This window comes from Petaurus breviceps, unplaced genomic scaffold, assembly GCF_028583685.1.
Source record: "Petaurus breviceps papuanus isolate PSGF00001 unplaced genomic scaffold, PetGlider_PUasm1.0 400, whole genome shotgun sequence".
Lineage (NCBI taxonomy): Eukaryota > Metazoa > Chordata > Mammalia > Diprotodontia > Petauridae > Petaurus > Petaurus breviceps.
Window position 1 is genome coordinate 6,635,711 of NW_027186316.1, and position 24,762 is coordinate 6,660,472.

General features: G+C 39.8%; 2 protein-coding genes across 4 annotated transcripts in view; one reads left to right on the forward strand and one right to left on the reverse strand.

Moving 5' to 3' along the window:
* Positions 1 to 24,762, forward strand: part of LOC138171013 (NTF2-related export protein 2-like) — a 296,615-nt gene that overhangs the window by 114,142 nt on the left and 157,711 nt on the right. The gene's annotated exons all lie outside the window — the stretch shown is intronic.
* The window catches only part of RNF128 (ring finger protein 128), a 126,908-nt gene that overhangs the window by 17,116 nt on the left and 85,030 nt on the right, over positions 1 to 24,762 (reverse strand). For all 3 annotated transcript variants that reach the window (XM_069100468.1, XM_069100469.1, XM_069100470.1), the window contains exon 2: positions 16,474 to 16,721. In XM_069100468.1, coding sequence (XP_068956569.1) covers positions 16,474 to 16,721 — 248 coding nt within the window. The remainder of the gene's footprint in view (positions 1 to 16,473; positions 16,722 to 24,762) is intronic.

A 24,762-nucleotide genomic window follows, 5' to 3' on the forward strand; every position in this document is an offset into this window, starting at 1 on the left:
TAGCCAAAGTAAAAATGTTTAAATATGAATGTTAAAGATTCTTTTTACATGTAATTGAGAAAAAAATATATATTTTTTGAAAAAATAAAAGAAAAAAATTGATAGCTATAGCTAGAGGGTACATGTGGGGAAAGAGGCCCCTAACCTCTACTCAGTGGCGGTTTTCCTGACGTTCCCTAGTTTTGTGGGGAACCAGTACTTTCCCTATAGATTTGGCATCATTTCGACTTTAGAAAGACTGAAGAATTTCAGTATGACAACATGGTAGTTGCTCAAATTTGCCATCTTAAATGTGGAAGTTGGCAAATAAAATGAATTTCAGTACCCCTGAGCTAAAGTTATTTAGCACAGAATCAACTTTTGATACATTTCACTGGACAGGTTTCACCCTATTAAAACACTATTTCTTTAAGGTTTTCTATGTTACATGAGACTTGACTGCCTTTTGACACAAAGACAAAGTTCAAACCCAGATGTTACTCCCTGTAATGTCTTCATACATGATTAATTGTCCATGTAACTCACTGAGCTGTAACAGAGTTAAATTTAAATGGCGCTCCAAAGAAGAGACTTTAATAACCCACTGACATGAAATACCCCATTTCCAAGTGAGACAAATGTGATGGCAAATATGAAGCATTCCTCTGAGTGCAGAATATGGTTCATTTACTTAAAGAGATTAATGAGTCTTAGGAAGAAAAAACACCAACAGAGAGAGCTATGATACCAGATACTAAATGTTAAGTACATTACTGAGTTATATAATCAAGTTCTGTGGGAGATCTGATAGAAGGAGAAGCCTGCCTTTCTAGGCTTATGCTTTCAAGCTCTCCAATTGCCAGCCAAACTGAACTACTTGCTACTCCTCATGTGTGATATTCCATCTCCCATCTCCAGGCTTTTGCATTGGCTGTTTCCCCTGCCTGGAATGCACTTGCTCTTCTTCCATCTCTTAGAATCCCTGGCTTCCTTCAATGCTTGGCTCAAGTCCTCTGGAGGAGTGAGGCTGGCTGACTTTTCCCAGCCCTGCCTCATTCAAACCAAGACATCACCCCAAGATGTCATTGGTCCTCTTTGAGAATGAAGGATCAACAACAACTACAACCACCACCACTACTATCTTCCTACTATTAGGACTATCTTTATCACCCATGTTTTTGGGGCTCCCCCCTCGGAAAATCAAGATATATATATATATACACATATACATATATTTCTTTGTATATATTTAATATTTACTTATGTGTCTGTTGTTTTCTACTTGCTTGAGGGCAGGGACTTGTTTTGAGGGGGGTTGTTTGGGGGTTTTTTTGAGGGGGAAAGGCAAGGCAATTGAGGTTAAGTGACTTGTCCAAGATCACACAATTAGTAAGTGTGTCAAGTGTCTGAGGCTGGATTTGAACTCAGGTCCTCCTGACTCTAGGGATGGTGCTCTATCCACTGCAGCACCACCTAGCTGCCCCCAGAGATTTGTTTTTGATTTTGCATTCCAGTGAGTAGCATAGGTCTGGGCACAGCATTAATAAATATTTGGGGAATGAGTCAGAGAATGACTGAAAGATCATAACCAACTAGGAGAAAGGAATCAGGGCCAAAATCCACTTCCCCTTTGTTCCCAAAGCATGCACTAGACAGCTACAGGGACATGACCAATAATGGCAAAAAAAAGACAGCAGGCTTAGGGCAGTCAGAAGACCTAGTTTCTGTGGCAATTTCAGCCACTAACTTGTGACCTTGGCCAAGTTGTTTGGGTCCTATTTCCCTTACTTGGCCAACTGTAGATTGACCAACACTAAGGTCCCTTCATGCTCTATAATTGTATGACTCAGTGATTTCTCCCATCAGTAACTTCATCTAAAGTCAAAGTAATAGATTTCTCCTTACATGCCCCCTCTAGTCTCTCTCACAAGCTTCTTTGATATAGTTACGTGGAGGCAAACATTAATCTTCAGTTTAGGTACATGAAGACGAAAAAGAACATGAATTTTTCCAATTACCTGAACATCTGCCTCAGTGAGTTTTAAATTGTTCTACTTAGATGCCAGGAATCCAAAGACAAACTTAGTCATACAAAATAGCATGGGACTATAGCCTAACAAATATAATTTCCATCACTGTAAATTCCTTGCATTTTTGTTAGGCTTTCATTAGAAATCTGGAAGAAGCAGTGGCAATTGTAAATAGGAGAAAAATTGACACAAAATCCACACATACATCCCTTTGGACTTCAATTCTCATATGATATGCCCAAGAGATACAAGGTGGTATCAGGGTTACCAAGTTTAAGTGATATCCAGGTAACCATCCTCCTTGATTTTTTTATTCTTCAAATGCCACAGAACAGAAAAGGAAAACCATAGAAGTAATGGAAGCATTTGAAGTTGGGGATCTAAATTATGTTATTTATTGGGGGGGCATTCTTGTATAGTACAAACAAGAAGAATAAAAGCATTTCTAGCTCTAACTTCACTTTCAATTACAAATAGGCTACATTTTGCTGGCTTTCATAGGCAGGGTGGCCCAAAAGTCTTAAGGTTTGATAGGTATAATAGCTTAAGACTGCATTAAAACTTTTGGGGACATGCTATATGCAAATATATCTTACTTTTTGCATGTAATTTAAATAATGTGGAAGAAGGATAGCAGAAAAGTGCTGGACCTGGCATCTAGAGGGGCTCGCCTAAGTCTCACATTTGACAATGAGTGACCGTAGGCAAGTCATCTAAATTAAACTTAACAGCCAGAATTTCTATAGCATGCTTTATATACACTACCTCATTTGAACCTAACAACCACCCTGGGAGATATGTAACATTATTATGTCCATTTTACATATAAGTAAGATGAGGCTAAAAGTAGGTATGTAAATTTGCCCAAGGTTATACAGCATTCTGTGTGTGTGTGTGTGTGTGTGTGTGTGTGTGTGTAGGTTTTGAACTCCTGACTCCAATCCAGGCTCTATCCACTTCACCACAAAAGGATATAATAATATCAGCAGAACCTATTTCATAGGGTAGTGAAGATCAAATAAAAAATGAATATAAAAGTGCTCTGTAAACTTTTTTAAAGCACTAGGCACATCCGTGTTGGCTAATAATTTTATTTTGTAATTTTTTAAAATTTTTTTGGGAGGGCAATTGGGGTTAAGTGACTTGCCCAAGGTCACACACCTAGTTTTTTTTTGTGTGTGTTAAGTGTCTGAGGCCGCATTTGAACTCAGGTCCTCCTGACTCCAGGGTCAGTGCTCTATTCACTGCGCCACCTAGCCGCCCAATAAAAAATTATTGTTACAAGCAACCAGGAAATAAGATATACAGGCAATGGGATATAGAAATCCATCTTGCCCTACAAGAAAGTAAAGGGAAAGGGGGTAAGGGGAGGGATGGGGGGGGATATATATGAGAGGACAGACTCAGGGAAGGAGCAATCAGTATGCTTGCCATCTTGGGGTAAGAGGTAGGGGAGAGATGAGGAGAAAATGTGAGACTCCATATCTTGTGGAAATCAATGTTGAAAACTAAAAATAAATAAATTATGAAAGCCAAAAAAAAAATCTTAAAAAAAATTATTCTTAGCTTACCAGCTCCTTGGGGTAGAGTGTTGGGCCAAAGTGAATAAGGTGAATTTCAGTAAGAATTCAATAGGAAGTTTATGCTTGAGTGCAAAAAAACTGACTTCCTAAGTTGTACCAGTGTAAGAGGTGGGAGGCATGGCTACCCAACAAACAGTTATGAGCTCAGTGAATCGAGACAGTGATACAGGGCTTGGAACATAGCAATAAAGAGTAATAAATGCACGTTGGTTCACTGATCACTGTGGCGTCTCCATGATTACATTGATGTGGCAGAGATCACAAGCCAGCAATACTTTCTTGTCCCAGAAAAGTCTCTCTCTTGCCATGTCTTCCTGCAAATCCTCCACAGGGGATCCGCTTGATATGCTGGGGTCTTTTGTCAAAATTTCAACCTGGCATAGATACCAATCAAGCACTGCAGGCTTTCCACTGGTTATCCCTGGCTGTCACATGATGGGGCCACCTGTTCTTTCAGTTGTACCTTGTTCTCTTAATATCTTATCACCACCTCTCCTAAAGCAGGGGTGGGGAACCTGTGGCCTCAAGGCCACATGGGGCCTTCTAGGTCCTCAAGGATGGCCCTTTGACTATATGAATTTTACAGAACAAATCCTCTTAATACAATGATTTATTCTGTGAAATTTGGATTCAGTCAAAGGACCATCCTTGAGGACCTAGAGGGGATTTGTTCTGGGAAGTTTGGATTCAGTCAAAGGGCTGCCCTTGAGGACCTAGAGGGGATTTGCTCTATGAAACATGGATTCGGTCAAAGAGCTGCACTTGAGGACCTAGAGGGCCACATGTGGTTTCAAGGCCACAGATTTCCCACCCTTGTCCTACAGAGCTGCTGGTAAAATGCTGCAGCCTAATCATGTTCTCCATGTCCATTGTCTTTTGGGTGACCTGAAATATTTGTTACTTTGGAGACTTTCTTTTGGAGAATGAAATAGGACTTTGAAGTTTCTTCTCCAACAAGGTATACTTCTTCCCACCATGTATTATGACAGAGCCACAGGAATAATTTTATTCGACTCCCCTCCAAGCAGAAGTATCAAGTAAGACATGAAATAAGTAGACTTACCCCAAAAGAGCTTACCACTATCATGGAAGACATTCAGCACAGAGTCAAAATGGAAGAGGGACTCCCTACAGGTGATAAGGTCCTTGTGATGTTGTTCGTGGATGACACTGTGCTGATTATATCAAGCTTTAGAATATTCCAGAGCCTTGTGGAGATCTATAATATCTCATAGAAGTTTAGCCTAACTATCTACACAGGAAAAAACAAGTGGATAAAGAATGCCTATTGTTCAGACAGATATACAGTTGGTTGGATAAGTCATAGAGCTCACCCTAGGCTCAGAATGGAAAAAGGAGAAAAAAGACTGGATTATATTTGGGAAACTGCACGGTGTTTTTACTGACCTTAACCTTCTCCCTGAAACAAAAGCTATCATCCTAATACCAATATTCTTCCACTAATGGGGCAGCTAGGTGGTATGGTGAATAGAACACTGGCCCTGGAGTCAGGAGAACCTGAGTTCAAATCCAGCCTCAGACACTTGACACACTATCTGTGTGACCTTGGGCAACTCACCTTGGGTTACCTAATTGCCTTGCCTTCCCCTCTCCAAAAAAAATTCTTCCATTACAGTCAGTTCTGTGTAGTGAATGATTTGAGTATTGAGTTCAGAAGACCTAGGTTCAAACCTCATCTCTGATACCCTAGGCAAGTCATTTGTTTTTTTAGTGAGAAGAAACAAAAATTAAAAAAACAAAAACATGCATCTTAAGTAACTGTCTAGGATTTAATAGAAAAATCATTGATCGGTTGTTTCCACACTGGGAGGTTTCCATTCTAATGATATTACAGATGCTTCCCAAGGAAATCCTTGTGTGTTCATCCAATGTAAGTATTTGGAAGGCAGTTGCATGGAGAAGGGTTTAAACTTGCTCTGCTTGGCCCTGGAAGGCAGAACTAAGAAGAAGAAGAAAAGTAGACCTAGGCCTGACGTCAGCAGGTTTGGGGCCAGTGATCTCGTCTGCACTCATGCAGATCCGCTATTCTCCAGTAACTCCAAGTTGCCTGGGGCATCCAAGAGATCAAACACTAGTTCAAGATCAAAGCATGTGTGTGTGTGTGTGTGTGTGTGTGTGTGTGTGAGAGAGAGAGAGAGAGAGAGAGAGACAGAGAGACAGAGAGAGACAGAGAGACAGAGACAGAGAGACAGAGACAGAGAGAGAGACAGAGACAGAGAGACAGAGAGAGGAGAGAGAGGGGGTTGGGGGAGGATGATCTGGCTTCTGAAGTCGTGAACTCCTTCTCTTTGGAGTTCTTCAAGGAAAGACTGGATGAAAGGTCATCAGGTATGTGATAGAAAGGATTCTTGTCCATATTTGTGGTTCTCCTAGATGGCTTCTAACTTCCTTTGCCACTGAGATTCAGTGAAAGAGCCCGCTTTAGGGTCAAGGAATGGGAGTGAAGGACTTCAAAGATCAATGATCAGAGCTGATCCCATCCCTTTTTTTCCCCCACTACAGCTTTCTTTGTAAAGAGGAGAACTCTGGGATTGTCTCTTTGAATTCAGGCCAGGTATTAAGTGAATCTTTTTAGTATCATTTTGAATTCTTTGTATATCAAGTCCTCCTTAACATATAAAGGAAGGAGATCTGAAAATTCAAGCCTGTGCAGTAACAAGCACCCACTATAATTTGTTCTAATTCCTGTCAAAACACTCCCTTCTACTATACCAGTTAAAGGTAATTTTTTGTACCACTTGTCAATACTAATATTAAAAGTGCTTTCTCTCTTCACCAAAAATGTAGAAATAAAGCTCATAGACTCCTGACCCTTGGTCATACTCTTAATACAATTATCTGGGAAATATCACAGAATTGTAGAGTTGGAGGGGACCTCAGAGATGATAAGGTTGAGCTTGCTGATTTTCTAAACCAGGAAACTGAGGTACCAAGGAAAATCACTGAAGTGATTTTCTTAAAGTTCCACAGTAATAAAGCTGGGATACTGCCAGCACAAGGCTATATGGGTTAGAGGTTGTATTGTTTTGAGGTAGGGCTTTTGAGGATGACTGTCCCACTGTGCCCTACCTTCCAGAAATCACACACTGAGGGCTCCCTGGGCCTGGGCCGTGTGCAAGGCAGGATGAACTTTTGCCAACTTGGCTGGCTAACTAAGCAGCCGGAACTTGGTTGAATTGAATGTGCAAAGGTAAAAATGTAAACAAGGAAAACATGCCTAACAACATGCAAGGGGGAGGAGACAGATTAAACTACCTGTTTGCTCTTTATGTACATTTCCCAACCAGTTGGAGTTTTGCCGTTAGAGGGCATCTGATTTTGGTTTAAGGGATATGTGCCACCTTTCCCCCTTAGACAAAGTTGGGGGAAAATAACAGAGAAGGAAGTTTTTGAATTTTCATTTCTTTTAATTAAAAAACAAATGTCATTCAACATTTTTATGGGGGAGGTATCAGGAAATCAATTCTCACTGGAGAAAAACAAGGGCCAGGTAGCCTAAGTACTATTGGAGGGGGAATGTTAAAGGTTGCTACTGCTTAGTCTAAGCACCTTCAATACTTCTTAAGACTTCCGGGTACCAGGCTTTGAAAGCAGCTATTTATGTAAGTTACATGCAATTTATTCACTGGCCTCACCTATTTGTTCAGGCAGACTGTCCCAGGGCTTCTAGAACAGAATGATTAAAGTAGGTTAAGTGACTGCATTATTGGAAAGTTATGAAATTGTATTTCTTTAAAAACAATTTTATGACTCCATACCAGATTTTTTTAAAAAAATTCTGACAGAATTTTCACTAATTTTAGTGGATACACTTTATTAATATCTATCTAACTATCTATATATAGAGATATATAAAGAGAGAGACAGAGACAGAGAGAGAGAGAAGAGAAAGAGAGGAAAGAGAGAGAGACAAGCTAGTGATGTCAGGAATGGGTATGTTAATGCTCATTCTTGGGAACACCTTGAAAGCCTGCCTACCAGAGATTAGAGCTTCATGATTCTATTTCCTAAAACTTCTTAGTGATCTCCTTTTGCTTCCTGATGCAACATGTCTCTGGGCAACCCCCAAACATAAGCCTCCCCTAATGATTTTGCTGTCCCTTAGGAGTAATTCTTTGCTGCTACTGCCAATAGATCGGGGGCGCCTGTACCTTGGTATCCAATGGAACAGACCACAATTGGTCTGTTGATTTGTAGAAACTATTTACCATAATGTGGGAGAGACTGGGTAAAATCTTTACAAATGCAGCAAATGGAACTACCCCTATAACTCACAGAGCAGGTACTCCAGGGAATAGTTACCATAGGTTCAAGATACTCTCTAGATCTGCAGTTCCTAAAAAAACTATAGCCAAGAACCAGATGTATTTACCCCTAATATTTGGCCGGAGGGTACAACAAGTTCAAAGCAAGGGTGCTGAATGAAAAGGCACAGTAAGAAAAGTCGCAATAAAATATTTCTTCCATAAACCTAGGGCAGGCTCTCATACAAATACAGCACCAGTGGCAAGCCCATGGATGGAATACATTTGGAAAGGCGCACACTCTGGGAACACAGGTGGCCAAGGCCACATGTGGAAGGACAACTTGTGACACTGATAATGCAGCACCATGTACCATTGCATGGCTTTGCTGGATGGAGCTTGGTAGGACGGGTCTCCTTGGGACCCTACTTGATACATACTGCTAAAGCCTCCCCCTAGGCAGAGTTTTTCTATGCTGTTCCCTCAGAGTCTTGCTTCTGAGGTCCCTCCTGGCCTAATAGCAGATTCTCAACCTCAGGTACCTCTTTATTTTCTTTTTTTGGAGGGGGAAGGCAGGGCAATCAGGATTAAGTGACTTGCCCAAGGTCACACAGCTAGTAAGTGTTAAGTGTATGAGGTTAGATTTGAACTCAGGTCCTCCTGACTCCAGTGCTGGTGCTCTACTCACTCCACCACTTAGCTGTCCCCTCAGGTGCCTCTATAGAACAAAATATCAGCTCCTGCCAGCAGGCTAATATTGCCCTCAGGCTTAGTCTTTTCCTTACAGGCTTTTCCTGGTCCAGGTCTTAGGTCCCTCTGTCAGAACCTCCATTCTAGCTTACAGTGACCATTCCATATACATCTCAATTTTAATCCCTGAGGGAGACTATAAGCCAGGTAACGGTTTTGCCCAATAGGTACCAAACAGTTGCAGAATTTCTCATTCTCCAGTTTTCAAATTCTAAGTTTCTTCTCCCTTCCTGTGTGATGAATAAATGGAATAAAGACACAGGGGAAAGTGAAGACAAGGACATTGCCTTCTACCTGCCAAGTCAAATATTCCTGGTCCTTCCCAATACAGAGATAGCCAGCCAGAAGCCTCAGGGAGCTTTCAGTCAAGGCTTCTCAAAAAGATTTGGCAAATTACAGATGTATAGTATAGATATTGCAGGGTGAATTCTGGTTTCATTTTCTAGTTTAACCAAGAGCTCTTTTTTGGTATTGTTCTTGACCATTTAGAAAGGAAATTCTTTTCACCTAAGTTCCAACTCTAATCTCTTCTGATTAAAATGGCCACTTGGACCCCAATTCAGTGACATCCCACGGATTTTGTTGCCTCTGATGTACCTGTTTTTTACTTCTCAGAAGGAAGTAATTTTCCTTTGCTATTTCTCTAGTCCATTGATTGTCAAACTTTTTTTTTTGCTCAGTGTTATTCTTTACTTTGAGGAATGGAGAAACACTATGGGAGAGTCAGGAAGTTAAAGCAGTAGAGTATGGATCACCCATCTAAGTTCGAGGTGCACTTGACCTCTGAGCACCAACTCCAGTCTACCAACTTTATCTGTCTAGTCTGGTTTCTTTTCTTGTTTCCAAATATTCAATATTGCCTGTGAGCCCAGCGCAGACCCTCACAAATCTGAACAGAGTAAGTGCTAAAGAGATAGCCTTCTTTAAACACAGCCCAAATTATAATGCTAATAAACATAATTAAAAAAGAGAATGTCTACATATAGACATGTAAAGTCTATAGGTCTATGCCTTTTATAATGATATTTAGTCTACAGTGGAAAGGAATTGGGGTGAAAAATCTATGGGGTAAAACCCCCAAAATGCCAAAAAAAACCCAACTAAGAAGGGTGGAGTGAATGGAGGTGGGTGGCTACATCATCTTTTTTCATGGCATGTGAAAAAAGTAGAGACTTTAATCAATGGTCTTCACAACAAATCTGGCAAGAGAGGCAAGGTGGGCATTATCTCTATTTTTCCAGATAAGGCAGCAGGCACAGAAGAGAATGACTCAGTTAAGGTCATTCTTATGGAGCTGAGGCCAAGACCCAGGTGCCCTGACTCCCAACACCCAAACTCTTAGCACACAGTAGATATTTAAGAAATGCCACAGAAAATTATACATTATCATTATGGTTTAAATGTCATGTCACCAAAAAAACCCTGCTTATGCTACATAAACTTGGATAAAGGAAGCTTTTTAAGGCTTGTAGCTTTTAAGTTATTACAGCTGTCACCTAGTTTTATAGAGCTCTAATCCAATTTCTTCAGTGAAAAATATAATTTGGAAAACCTTCCTTATTAGATTTCACTCTTGTCAAATACAGAAAGAAAGGTCCTCTATCTCTTTCAGTCTCTTCCCCCCCCATCATTCTCATTTTCTCTCTCTCCTCTTTCTCTCCTTTCTTTCTCTCTATCTTTTTATAGATAGGTAGATGCAGATATAGATTTTATATTACAAAATGTTTACAGAAGTATTCTTTGTGGTAGCAAAAAACTAGAAGCAAAATAGTGCCCCTCAATTCGGAAATGGCTGAACTATTTGTGAAATATGAATGTAACAGAATATTACTGTGAGAAGAAATGAATGTGTATGTGTGTATGTGTGTTTTGGACAGACACTGTAAATGGGTACTAAGCTGGCCCCAGAACTGGAGGAGAGAGGGCTCAATTGTCTTTGGGAAAAGTAAAAAACCCAACTAAGAAGGGTGGAGTGAATGGAGGTGGGTGGCTACATCATCTTTTTTCATGGCATGTGAAAAAAGTAGAGACTTTAATCAATGGTCTTCACAACAAATCTGGCAAGAGAGGCAGGGTGGGCACTTTAAATGACCCCAAATAATGGCATTGGAAGGGATTTCAACAGGCATCTAATCAAAAGGTGCATCTGAAAAAGAATGCCCACTCCAACACTGGTGCCACCATTCCCCCAGCCCCCATGTATGTCTACATTTCCTGAGAGCTCAAATTTCAAGCCTCAATTTACTTCCTTGCAACTTTTACCTACTGCTTATAGTTCTACCCTTTGGGGTTCAAATAGAACAAAACTGATCCTTTTTCCATATAATAGCTCTTCTGATAATTGAAGGCAGCTAATAGGTCCCCCAAGCCTTCTCTTCTCTGGTTCCTTTAAGCCATCCTCACATAGCATAAATTGGAGGTCTTCTTCTGGACCCTCTAACCAATAAATATATTTTTACCTTTAAAACAAAGACCATTTAAGATCTGAGTGACAGAATATTAGTTCTAGAATGGACCTGGGAGATCGAGTCCAAAGGTTCTTAAACAGGGGTGCACACATCCCAAAGGTCCAGAATTCAGGATGTAAACTGTGAACTTTTGATTGGGGAGGGGTGGGGAATGGCATCTTTAATTTTTACTATTTCTTTTTTTTGTCTTTTTGGAGGGAGGAAAGCAGGGCAATTGGGGTTAAGTGACTTGCCCAAGGTCACACAAATTTTCACTATTTCTAACAGAAAGTCAGATTTTTTTCAATTATGAATGTATTTTTCATACACACATGTATGAATGAATGTAAGACATGATTTCAATGAGTCAACTTTACCCTCATAGAATTTGGCTTAGGGAGGTAATGATATACACACTAAATAGGTTATTCACCCTACAGGAGAGTAGGGAGGAAGGGGATGAGAGGGAGGATGGTGAAGGGGAGGGGAGGTTGGGGGGAAGGAAGTTGGAAGCACACACTTTTGAAAAGGGTCAGGGTCAAAATAGAGTATAAAACAAGTGGGGGTGGGAGAGGATGGAGGGAAATATAGTCAGTCTTTCACAATATATCCACTATGGAAAGGTTTTACATAGCTACATATGTACAACATGAATTGCTTATCTTTCTAGTAAGGGTGGGTGAGGAGGGAGAAAGGGAAAGAATCTGTAATTCAAAGTTTTAAAATCAAATGTTTAGAGAAAAAAAAAATATATATATATACATTTTCATGCAGCTGGGAAATAGGATATAAAGGCACTGGGGAATAGAGATCCATCTTGCCCTACTGGAAAATCGGAGGGGGGATGGGGGAGGATGCAGGAGAGAGCATATTGGGGAAGGGGGTATTCAGTGGGATCGCTGTTTTGGAGTGGTGGGTAGGAAAAAGATGGGGAGAAAATTTGTAACTCAAAATCTTGAGGAAATGTATGATGTAAACTAAAAATAAATATAAAATTTAATTTAAAAGAAAGACATGACTCCAAAAGGGTGCCTACAGGTTCTGAGAGCCTACACAAAGGGTTCCATGACACAAAAAAGGACTCTGATATAACCCAACCCCTTCATTTTCCAGATGAGGAAATTGAGGCCCAGCAAGGAGAAGTGACAAGATCCCACAGGCATCAGCTAGCCGAGTTAGGATCTGACTCCAAATCTTAACTTCAAATTCAGAATTCATTCCCCTATGTCATGAGTTCCTGCTTACTAGTGTTTTTTGCTCTGTAAATCCTTTTCAAAAACAACCAAAAAATGTATTGCGAACCCCTGGAGAAATTTAATATACTACACATAATATTCTGCAATTATTTACTACTTAAGGAGCCATTTAAGAATTTTTAGCACAAACCTTTTGAACCACCATTGTGAACCCCTACAGCTTCCTGAGCTCCTAAATGTGAGCCACTTTCATAAGTGGTCCTTCGAGAGCTTTGAAATAATGTCAGGAAGAAAACTGTTTCGAATATTAGCCAAACACCTGATGTTACCTTTAGGGGGTCAAAAAAGGGCTGCCAGTTTCCATGATTTGACTAGGGAAAATAAAGTTTGCCTGCATCAACTTCAAGATTTTATGTACTCGGGGGCAGCTAGGTGGTACAGTGAATAGAGCACCGGCCCTGGAGTTAGGAGGATCTGGGTTTGGATCTGGCCTCAGACACTTAGCACAAAAACTAGCTGTGTGACCCTGGGCAACTCACTTAACACCAACTGCCCTCCAAAAAGCAAAAAAAAAAAAAGATTTTATGTACTTGGCTTCAAAGATAGAGGTTGGTCTTTCCACAGCTAAATTGGTAGTGTCGGGGAACTGGTTCTGTTGCAAATGGGCCAACATGGCTCTGAGACAGAGATTCTCAACCTTTGTGTGTCCTGGATATCCCTTCCCCTTTGGCAGTCTGGAGAAGCCTGGGGAACCCCTTCTCAGAATTGGGTTTTAAGTGCATAAAATACAGAGGGTTAGAAAGGAAATCAGCTATATTGAAAGACAATTCTCAAAGTATTTTTTAAAAACAAGTCCACGAATCCTCAGGTTAAGGTTAGATCTAAGGGGTCAGAAGCACAGCGCATTTAAGAGGGAAGGACTCCCTTTACAACTGCTCACCATTATTATAACCAATTTACCTGTCACCAAGAAATTCAAAGCCCCAACAGTATGTGTATGCCCAAGAGTCCACAGTCATCAGTAAAGGACTATACTGTGTCTGTTCTAATACTTGTGCTAACAATTTTCCCAGGGAACAAGAGAGTAAATACTCAGGATCCCTCTTCTCAGCTTAAACACACATCATTTAGAGGTGCTAACAGCCCATGAAATATTAAGCCACCATTTAATAAAATCATTAAATCAAAAAGTCCCAAATAAGCACTATCTACATCTATGTTAATGGCTGATGGACAGCAGCCAGGCAATGGTTGCTCAGCCATAATGAAGACCCTTTCTTATCCATTTTTGTCTTGGCATTGGGTTTTTCTTCTATTACTTTTGGGCCCAACATACACCCAGTGCCTCTCTAACACCACCTCATGCACATCCGATTAGATGGGTGGTGGTCAATGATGATGATTTTTAATCAATCCTCAAACTGGAAACTTACCTCTCTTTTACAGCACCAGTTTCCTCATTCCCAAAACAGGGCCATGGATACTTCTGATGACATTATAACAAAAATGAAAACAGCAACAACAAAACCCACAGTTCTAAGGTACCAGCTTAGGGGTGCCCCAATACCTCACAAGCATCAATAACCCTTGGCAAAGCCAGATCAATTTATTAATTAGCTAGCTCTTATCTTTACATAATTCAATAGACCTGTTATCATACTGATACAGGTCCTCAAACCATCAATAAGCATTTCTTCAGTGGCTACTATGTGCGAAGCCCTGAGCTAGGTCCTGGTGATACAGAGACAAAAAAATAGTCTCTGCCTTCAAGGAACTTACATTCCTAAGAAGAAAACATGTATATATGTAACTATATACAAAATATAAACATGGGGTAATTTTAGTTGGGATGGGGAATTGGGAGAGGGAAATCAGGAAAGGCTTCATTTAGGAGGTAGCGATTGATCTGTGCTTTGAAGGAAATTAGGGATTCTAAGAGACAGAAGTAAGAAGAGCATACATTCCAGGCATGGGGGCCAGAAGGAACAAAGGTAAAGTGATGAGAGATGGAACGTGTGAGGAATAGCAAGGTAGCCAGTTTGGCTGGCCCAGAGAGAGTGTGAAGGGGAGTGATCCACAGTGAGTCTGGAAAGGTAAGTTGGAACCAGACTGTAAAGATCTAGACTGTAAATGCTAAACAGAGAAATAAACTGGTATTTGATCTTAGAGCTAGCAGGGAGCCAGTAGAGGTTATTGAGCATGGGAGTGACATGGTCAGACCTGAGCTTCAGAAATATTACTTTGGCAGCTGTGTGGAAGATGAATTGGAGTGAGGGGACACTTGAGACAGGAAACCAATTAGGAAGGAAGCTGGTTACAATATGCAGGTGGGAAGTGATAAGGGCCTGAACTGGTTGTATGAGTGGAATGAAGGGGATGGAAGTAAGAGATATGGTAGAAGTAGTTTCAACAAGAAATTCTTGGGAACTAATTGCATGGAGATGTATGCTGAAGGAGAGCAAGAGCTGGGGACAGGGGGGACAGGCTAGAAATGGCTTCTATTTTGTCAGCAAAGTATGAGTCGAGGTCCTCTGAGTGGGTGGAGAAAGGGCTGCTGTGGCAGGTTGGAGGAGAGAAGAGAACGTTTGAAACATCTGTTATAGGAAATTTGATTGAGAATTAATTAATTAGGAAGGAGAAAAAGGATTGTTTTGTTGCAGTGAGGGCCCAATTAAGATCCACTCATTTGGAGTGGACCCAGTCTCCACGGCTACATGACTTCTTCGATTAACACTAGACAATACTTTAATAGAAACAGAGGCAGCTGGTGGGAGGAGTCCAGGATTTGGGTTTGGCAAATTTTGTAGGGGCAAGGAAGAAAAGGATTGAAGAAAAGCAGCTGGTGGCATGCTGAAATGGTTAATTATAGGGCCAAAACGTAACTCTTTTTGCTTCTCAAACAAGTGTTACTTATGGATATTTTGGCACATTTGGGGCCTCTTTGACTTTGACCTCCTTGGGATTTATGACCAGTAGTGGGACTGCTGGGTCACACACAGGTTATTGATTTTCCTCACCTGATTCCTAAAGGTTGTCCCCCACCCCTGACCCATTTCAAAGCTCTGGTATATCTCATTTGCATGCTTGTCTTCTCATTGCCCTTCTAGCACTGACAATTTCTGTCTGTTACCATCTTGGCCAAAAATGATTCTATCTCTCTGGAACGATAACTATATAGCATGACACTTTACAAAATATAATTGAAAAGGTGTCCCCCAAATGATATCTATTTGTCTTTGGAATGCAGAGTCACACAATCAGTTGGGAGTCCTAGCTCTAACAGTCACATTTCTACCCACACTCCAGTATAGCTTGGGACCTGAGAGGGTGGCAAGGGGAATAAATGTGAAATGAGAAAGATTCACAATGTTTTGAATAATTTGCAAATCAATAATCCACCCACATATCCCCCCAAGCGCTTTTTTTTTAAACCAGAACTATGATTTCATTAGGCAGCAGCCAATGAGAGAAAATTCCCTCAACCACAGCAGTGCTCTGTAACATCCCTTCAGGAGAGTTGCCTGGGGCACAGAGATGGTAGGTGACTTGCCCATGGTCACACAGTAATTATTACTATTATTATCTCAATTTTATGGATGGGGAAAGTGGACCTCTTGGAGCTTAAGTAACTTACCAATCACCACCTAATTAATAAATGTCTGAGGCAGGACTTTAAGAAGCATGGGTCTGCCTGCCTTTCTATTCACTATGCCATACTGGAAAGAGTACTAACTACACTCCCTAAATGAGGTCTTAGAGGATTTGGTCAAGGATTAATTTCCTTGACTAAAAGGAGGAAGATTTCAGGAGAGAAGGATGGAAATTGGAAATTGACGTGCTTAAAAGGTATTACTACTTGACATAAAATGGGAGAGGTTAGCAGATAGAGCTCTGAACTTAGACACAGGATACCTGGGTTAAAATCCTACCTAGGACCCTTTGTAGCTATGTGATGCTGGGGAGTTACGACAGCTAAGAGAAGCCCGGCTTCCTCACCTGTAAAGTGGGAATCATAATACTTATACCACTGCATCACAAGGTTGTCTTGCTAAATTTAGAGGGCCATGGGAATGCATGGTGTCGGCATCATCCAACCCAGAGATCATTTTATGTACCACTGAGGTATACAGCAGAGACCACAAGTACATTGAAATGGGCAACATTCAGACTACTGCTAAACAGTCCAATAGAATAGAAAAGTCTCAGCAAAGGACCTTACAAACCTGTTTCCGGTTTTGGGCCCTGGCATTCCTTAGTCTTCTAGCTGAATAGAAGATGAAGTAGCCCACGGTTGCAGCTGTCACGATGAAGAAGGACACGGAGACAAAGAAGATCGAATAATGATTCATCCAGGGGCCATGTTTTTTCCCTACTTCGATGACCATGGTTACCTGTATGCCTCTTTGAATAGACTGCAAAATTTTGGTGCCTTTCAGATTGCCTATCATGATTGAGACAATGTCTCCTGCACCTGTAAAAGGAATAAAAATAGGACAGTTTAGCTTAATAAGATGTTCACACCCCTTTCCAAGAAGAAAACAAAGAGTCCTGACAATGTTAAGATTGCAGAAAAGGAAGTTAATCCATAGTGTCCCAAAAGTTTTAGGGCAGGGTTCTGCTCGAATGGCTTGACCCTGCCCTAAGGCTTTGGCTACTAAGGACTTTTTGCTATTACATAGCCTTCAAGCTATTAAAGCTTAACCCAGCACTAAAACTTTTGGGACACCTTGTACTCCTATGGTGTGTGATCAGCAAGCTACAGCAAGACGGTCAGTCATTTTAGTGCACAAGAAAACAACACAGGTTATCAGAGTGAACAGAACAGGCTGTTTTAGCTTATGCACTCACATCTGGACTGAGAACATCACTAAGTCAAGCATTCATTAAACTATACAGAAATGAAGAGTATTGGAGAGAGTCTGAATTGAGACCCAAGATATAAGAGATGCTCAAATGTCCTATTTGGAGCTGAATCCCATTAGGCTTTTTTGCCTTACAGGATATATAAAGCTTGATTGAAGACAGATGAAAATTGCATACGGCCTTGATGCTACAAACCAATCCATCATGGGATAGAATTTCACATTCATATTCTATCATTGCCCCATTCAAAGACCTAGGAATTTCGGGGCTAGAAAATAGCAGAAACAGCACATAAGGTTCTCTTATGTTGTACATAAGCCAATATTTAGTAGCACATATAAGCATATGCATATGCTTATATATAGATAGCACATGCATTAAGTAATATTCAAGTCTAAGTTATTTAAAGCTGTATGTAGCTTATAGTATATAAGGCTGATGTATGATCTTATAACGTAAATACATCAAGTTTTACATATCCAAATTATTCACAGGAAGAAAAAAAATGCCCCTAAATACAAAAGGGGTAAATCTATACTTCTTTTCAAGATGGGCCAATTTTCTTACCTCTCTTAATATTCTTCAAAGGTAGTAGTAGTCAGTCTCTTTAGATTATTATTTAGACTATAGTCATTATTCCCAGGATATGGTCAAAGGCTATAAACAGGTCATATTCAAAAGAAGAAATCTAAGCTATTAATAACCACATGAAAAAATGCTTCCGATCACTAAGAATTAAAGAAATGCAAATGCAGGCAACTGGGAGGCTCCACTTTACTCACACCCTTTGGAAGGCAAAGATGACGAATAAAATTACGAAAACAGGCACACTAATGCATTGTTGATGGGGCTGTCAATTGGTCCAGCCATTGTAGAAAGCAATTTGGAACTATAATCAAGAAGTCAGTAAGCTGTGCATTGTCCCTTTGTTTCAGTTATACTACCCCCCCCCCCGCAAGTCTATAACCCAAAGAGATCAAACACAAACAAATTATGTTATATGAATGTAATGGAACATTAGTGTGTGATAAGAAGTGATGAAATGGACAATTTCAGAGGCAACCAGCAAGGAAGGCCTCTATGACCGAGGCAGGTGTCGTGAGAAGAATGAGAAGAACAATTTATACAATGATAACACTACAAAGAAAAACAACTCTAAAGGTCTTAAGAACTCTGATGAAGTGATTAAGTCAGTAATCCAGAGGACTGATGCTGTCACATACTGCCCACCTCCTGCTAGAGAAGACAAAATGAGACATACATTTTTGGACATGGTCAATCAATCAGTCAGTTCCATTTATTAAGCACCTACTATTTTCCAGGCACTATGCTAAGTACTGGAAATTTCTTTTGCTGGACTATGCATATGTGTTATGAGGCCGATTTTTCATTTTGTTATTATTCAATTGGAGGAGGCAGTAGGGAGAAATAATAAATACCTCTAAAAATAAAGTAATTTTTAAAACCAACAAGAGTCTAGCAAACTAACAAAATGGAAAAGGTCAGTCCATTAGCGAAGATAACCAGAGGTAGATGGAAAAGCTTTTATTTATTTAACACCAACTTAAAAAAAATTTAGGCAGATGATAGCTATTACTAGGACAAATTTGTTTCCTTGCCCCACTCTAGGCTTAAGGGTCCAGAAGGCTAAACCTTCTGCTTACTCTAACATTTCTAATTCAACAAAGGCTATTTACCAAGCATCATCAGAAACCTCAAGGGTTCCATAAGATACTGTATAGATTTTATCCTATAGGCAATCTAAGAACTCCTTAGCCTGGCATTTAAGGCCCTCTACAATCAGCGCCTCTCCCCTCAAACCTACCTAATTCAGCTTTGTTTTACATTAAATCTCGTTCATTATTGTTTCAGATAAATTGGTCCAATAGCTATTCACCCATAGTGATCTGTATGCTTTCACCCCCAGGCTTCCCACTGTTGTACTTTGGTTTACATATCCTTAGCTGCTAATATGGGGCCTAGAATAAAGTAAGTATTGAAAAAATGCTTGCTGATTGTGAGTCCTTTAGTTTTTTCTTTCTAAAAAATTTATACTATGGTAGTCATTGTCTGGGGCAGCTAGGTGTCACTGAAGTGGATAGAGCACTGGGCTGGAAATCAGGAAGACTCATCTTTCTGAGTTCAAATCCAGCCTCACACTTTTACTAGCTGAATGACTCTGGGCAAGTCACTTCACTCTGTTTGCCTTGGTTTCCTCATCTGTTAAATGAGCTGAAAAAGGAAATGGCAAACCACTCTACTATCTTTGCCAAGAAAACTCCAAATGGGGTCACAAAGAGACAGACAGGACCAAAACAACTCAACAACAAGTCATTGTTTATGTGATTCTCTTGGTCCTGTTTACATAGTAATTCAAAGAAGTCTTCCTATACTTTTCTTACTTCTTCATATTTGTCACTGTGTGTCAGGGCAGTGTCAGAGGACTGACATCTACCCCCATGCAGACTAAGCTACTTTTCCCCTAAAAGCAATGCAAACCATCCTCAGGACTCAATTGGTCTAGGTAACTGAGGGTCAAACCACTGACATAGCTTCCTGGTCACCCAAGTACAAAAGCCAGCAGAGGAGGAGGTGTGGGCTCTTTGTGCTTAATATGGCATTGCTGAGCAGAGTACTACCATGGCAGATGGGTAAGGAGAGGAGCTACACCTAACTGTACCAAATGCTGGATCCTCACTGGCTATTCTTTCCATGTTATTCTGAGCATGGAACCTTTTGTTAACTGTTAGCTGGCCAACAAGTATTTCATTTTGTTCTACTCCCAAACCAGAATCGTTGTACTGTCCAGAGTCAGGCCTAGCCTAGAACAAGTGGAAAGAGAACTGGATTGAGAGTCAGAAGATCTGTGTTTGAATCCAGTCTATACCACTTATTACGTGTCCTTAAACAAGTCACACCCTTCTGGCACTATAGTTGCTCATCTATAAAATGAGGGACTTAGCCTAGGCTTTCCCTCACAGGAGATGAGACTGGATGTCTACTTGTTGGTTATATTACATTAGAGATTTGATCTCATTTTTGGACAAGATATCTTGGCCAAACTGAAGAGCATCCTTTATTCTTCCCACTCCTTCATACTCCATTTCAGTCACCTGCACCTCACCACGTCTGGCATCTGTCCCCTTCTCTCTACTCACATAGTCACAGTTCTAGGTTATCCTAGCATCACCTCTCTCCTGGACTACAATAGTATACAATACAAAATACAATTCTATTTGAGTTCCCTTCCTCCAGTTTCTCCTTCCCCTCATCAATTCTTCACCCATGATTGCCAAAATATGTTTCCTAAGGCACAAGTCTAACCAGGCTGAGCTCCCCTGCTCAAGAATCTGCAAGGGATCCCCACTGTCGATGGGAGACAATACAAGATCCTCACCCTGTCATTTAGAGCCCCTCTCCAACTGGCTCTCGTCTACCTTTCTGGGTTTATTTCATACTACTCTTCCTTAGGAACTCAATATGCCAGCCAAACTTAACTACCAGCCATTCCCCTTACTCAGCTATTCTACCTTCTGCACACAAGCCATCCCCCTACACTTGGAGAACATTACTTCCTCAGCTCAATATCCTGGTCTTTTGAGATTCAACTTGGCTGCTGCCCCATCCAAGAAGCCTTCCTGGAGCCCTCAGGCTATTAATGTTTTTTCTCTCCTGCCTCAAATTTTCTGGATTCTTGTACTTATGTCTTGCATATGATTTGTGCATGTTTCCCCCAGCAGAATGTAAGGACCTCGAAGGTATGGGCTGTTTCTTTTTTGTCTTTGTTATCACCAGTGCCTGGCCCATAATAGGCATTTAATAAGTATCTGCTGACTGAGCATTGACAGCGCCAATTTTGACATCTGATGGATCTGTGTTTTCATTGTACTAAGTTACAATAGAATCCAATGAATCCTTGAACCTCCTGGGTGATGTCCATCATATCCCAATTTCTTCTTATCGTCACTGCACCTAAAACAATGTTGTCAGGAAACAGATCAGGTGCAAACAAGAATGAAGCAAGTGGTCTTTTTTAACTTCAAAATCCAGTGTTCTATACACTATATCATTTAACTGCCTTACTTAAAATTATGAAAAATAAGAAGTTAGAGTGGAAATAAAAGTACACAAAGAAGAAATCACTAAGATAGATAAACAAGAGAGTAGATAACGAAGTCAATACAAAAGTGTTTTCCGGAAAATGTAAAGTCTCTGAAAAAGAAAATGATAGACTTGGAACTTAAAATACAGATGTGATGGAAGACCTGGGAAAAACAAAAGCAAAGAATGGTAACAATGGAAAAAAAAACACATGACCTGATCTACACAAGCCAAAGTAGCCGACTGTGCAGATAGAAATGTGGGGACAGAATCTAAGAATAACAGGTTTTTCCCTCCTCCCAGAAAAGCACTAAAAATTAAAAAGTCTGAATACCAAACTGCAGGAAATAATAAAATTTCCCAGAAGTACTGAAAACAGAGGGCAGAGAAGTGAGAATCCCCAGGTAAACAGTCCTAGTTCTTTAAACCCATCCTCACATGCATGGAATCAAGGCCCATTACCATCCTTGGGTACTCCTGAGCTTACCAGCATCCTTCCTAAACTGTAGCACCCAGAATGGCCCACAAAATGCCTTAGGTGAGGTCTGATTAGGTGAAGAGCACTTTTTCTTATTGCTCAGTCATGTCTGACTCTTTGTGACCCCTCTGGGTTTTGTTTTTTTGGGCAGAGATACTGTAATAGTTTGCCATTTCTTTCTCTAACTCATTGTACAGATGAGGAAACTGAGGCAAACAGAGGTTAAGTGACTTGCCTGGGGTCATACAGCTAGTATCATTTGAACTCAGGTCTTCCTGACTCCAGGACTAGTACTCTATCTAGTGCAGTGCCACCTAGCTGCCCACAAAGAATAATAACACCTCCTTATTCTTGGAAACTATGTTCTTCTTGATGTAGCCCAAAACTGCATTCTCTTCTTAGACTGATATTGTGCTTGTATTAAAACCCCAGATCTTTGATCAGATAAATCATCTTTCTGACATTCCGTACTTGTCAAATTAATGTTTTTGAACCCGAGTATATGACTGTATGTCTACCTCTAGTGAATATCTTACTAAAGTCATCACAATGGCAGGGGTTCTTAACCTTTCTTGTCTTTGGCAAGGTGGATTCATAACTGAGGATGCTAAATCTCAGTCAGAGGCTAGTGAAAAACAAAGATGCAATTTTCCTTCCATTCAAGTTCATCCCCTGCCTAAAAACTATCCACGGATCCCATAGGAGGCCATGGATCTGAGGTTAGGAACCCCTGCATTTGTCAGAACTTTGGGGATCCTGACCTATCGTTCAATGCTTTAGCTCTCCTTTTCAACTTTGTGTCATCTGCAAATGTGATAAGCATGCCAATCTCTTCCTTTATCCAAGTCCTTGATAAGAATGATCAAATTCATAGGACCAAGGAGAGATCTCTGGAACACAGCACTGGAGACTTCCTGTCAAGAAGTCATGGAACCATTAATGACCATTCTTGGGGTATGGCCATTCAGCTGCTCCTGAATCCATCTGGTTCTAGTATTGTCTAGTCAACATCTCTCCATCTTATCCACAAGAACAGTAGGAGATAATTGATCAAATGCTTGGATAAAATCTAGGCAAACTATATTGACAACATTCCCCTCATTTATTAGTTTAGTAATCCTGTGGGGGGAGGAGGGAGGGAATAAGAGTGATAAAAATGAGACTCAACATACCAATATTTGGGGAAGACAGGGAAGTCAGTTCTCAGAGGCAAATTATCTTTCTGAAAACATGTATTAACAAAATAGAAAAAGAGAAGATTAAGGAACTGAGTAAGTAACTTAAAAATAGAATAGAAGCAAATTATCAAATGGAAAATAAGTACAAAAGAAGAAACCTTGAAAATTAGAAGAGAAAGCAATCGAATTGAAAACAAAAGATAATAGATATTCTAGACAAAACCAAAGGCTTTTTTCAAAAAAGAAAACAAAACGGACAAAACTTTAGCTAACTTGATTTTTAAAAGGGAGAGAAAAGAAAATCAAGTAACAGAAATAAAAAATGAATAAGGTAAATTCCCCACAGATGAAATTATCAGAAACAACTATATTCAAGGATATGTCAACAAGTCTGAGAACATAAATGGAAATGAATGGTTACTCACAAAAATATAAATACCCAAGAGCTTTTAAACAATTCATTCTCAGAAAGACAAATTGTACAAGTAATAAATGAACTACCAAGGGGGGAAAACACTACAGCTTAGGCAGATTTACAAGTAAATTCTATCAAATGTTTTAAAAGCAATATAGCAACTTATGCTACAAAAATTATTCTTAATAACTGAGGAAGGAGCCACTCTACCAAGCTCATATTTTAAGAGACTAATATGAAACTAATGGCCAAACCAGAGAAATAGAACCATAAATAAATCTCATTAATGAATACCTACGAAAACATTTAAATGAAATCCTACTTAAAAAGACTACAACAATGCAGGTAAAAATCATTGACTGTGGCCAAGATGGATTTATCTCATAGATGAAAAGATGGTTCACCGCCATCATATAAACAACAAAAACTAAATGGTTATATTCTGAGACTGAGAAAAAGCCCTGTATAAAATGCAGCAGTGATTTCCACAACAACTCTAAAAAGCCTGGACATGAGAGAGCCCATGAATATAAAAAACACATAAATATTCTATATAAAACCCAAACCTATCATTATTTGCAATGGAAAAATACTAGATACAAAAACAGAGTAACAATGAAACAACAATATACCAAAGAGAACAGAACGAAATTCAGAGAGGGCAACATAGAGTCACTGTTTCTCATGCAATCCTCTTTCTGTTCTTTTTATATGGAAATGTTCATGTCTACTGATGACTGTCACGTTCATAATTTTTTAAAAATTACTTTACAACACAAGAAAAAATATGGAGCTTTCCCAAGAACAGTAATAATATTAGCTGACATTTATATAGTTCTTTTTCTATATTATCTCATTTGGTCCTTATACTACCTTGGAATGCAGGTGTTATTAGCATTTTACAGATGAGGAAGTTTAGACTCAGAAGGGTTAAGTGATTTGACCAAGGTCACACAGCTAGTGTCTAAAACAGGATTTGAATAATAGGTCTCCCTAACTCCAAGTCCAATGCTCTATTCACTTTGTGCCCAAAATATAGGAGTAAAGCAATGATGTCTCATTCTCCCCACTACCATCTGACATAAATGATCCCAATAGCCTTTAAGACAAGAGAAAGAAATTAACATCACAGAGGATACAAAGATTCATATTGGCCAATGAAACAAAGGTTTGCTTAGTAAACTCCCAAGAGACAGCAATGAAATTGAGGGTATCAATAGTTTCAGGCAAGTAACAAGAAATGAAAGAAATCCATAGAAATCATCAACATGTCTATATAATGTTAACAACAAAAACTGGGAGAAAATGAGAAAGATTTGATTCAAAATACTTACAAATCACCAACTATCTTGAAAATAATCAAGACAAACTCAAGACTTAATACAGTTGTAAAACACCCTTTAATAGGGAATACAAATAATTGGGCCAAGACAATACAATAAAAGTGATACTACTTAGACTTATTTACCAATTCAGT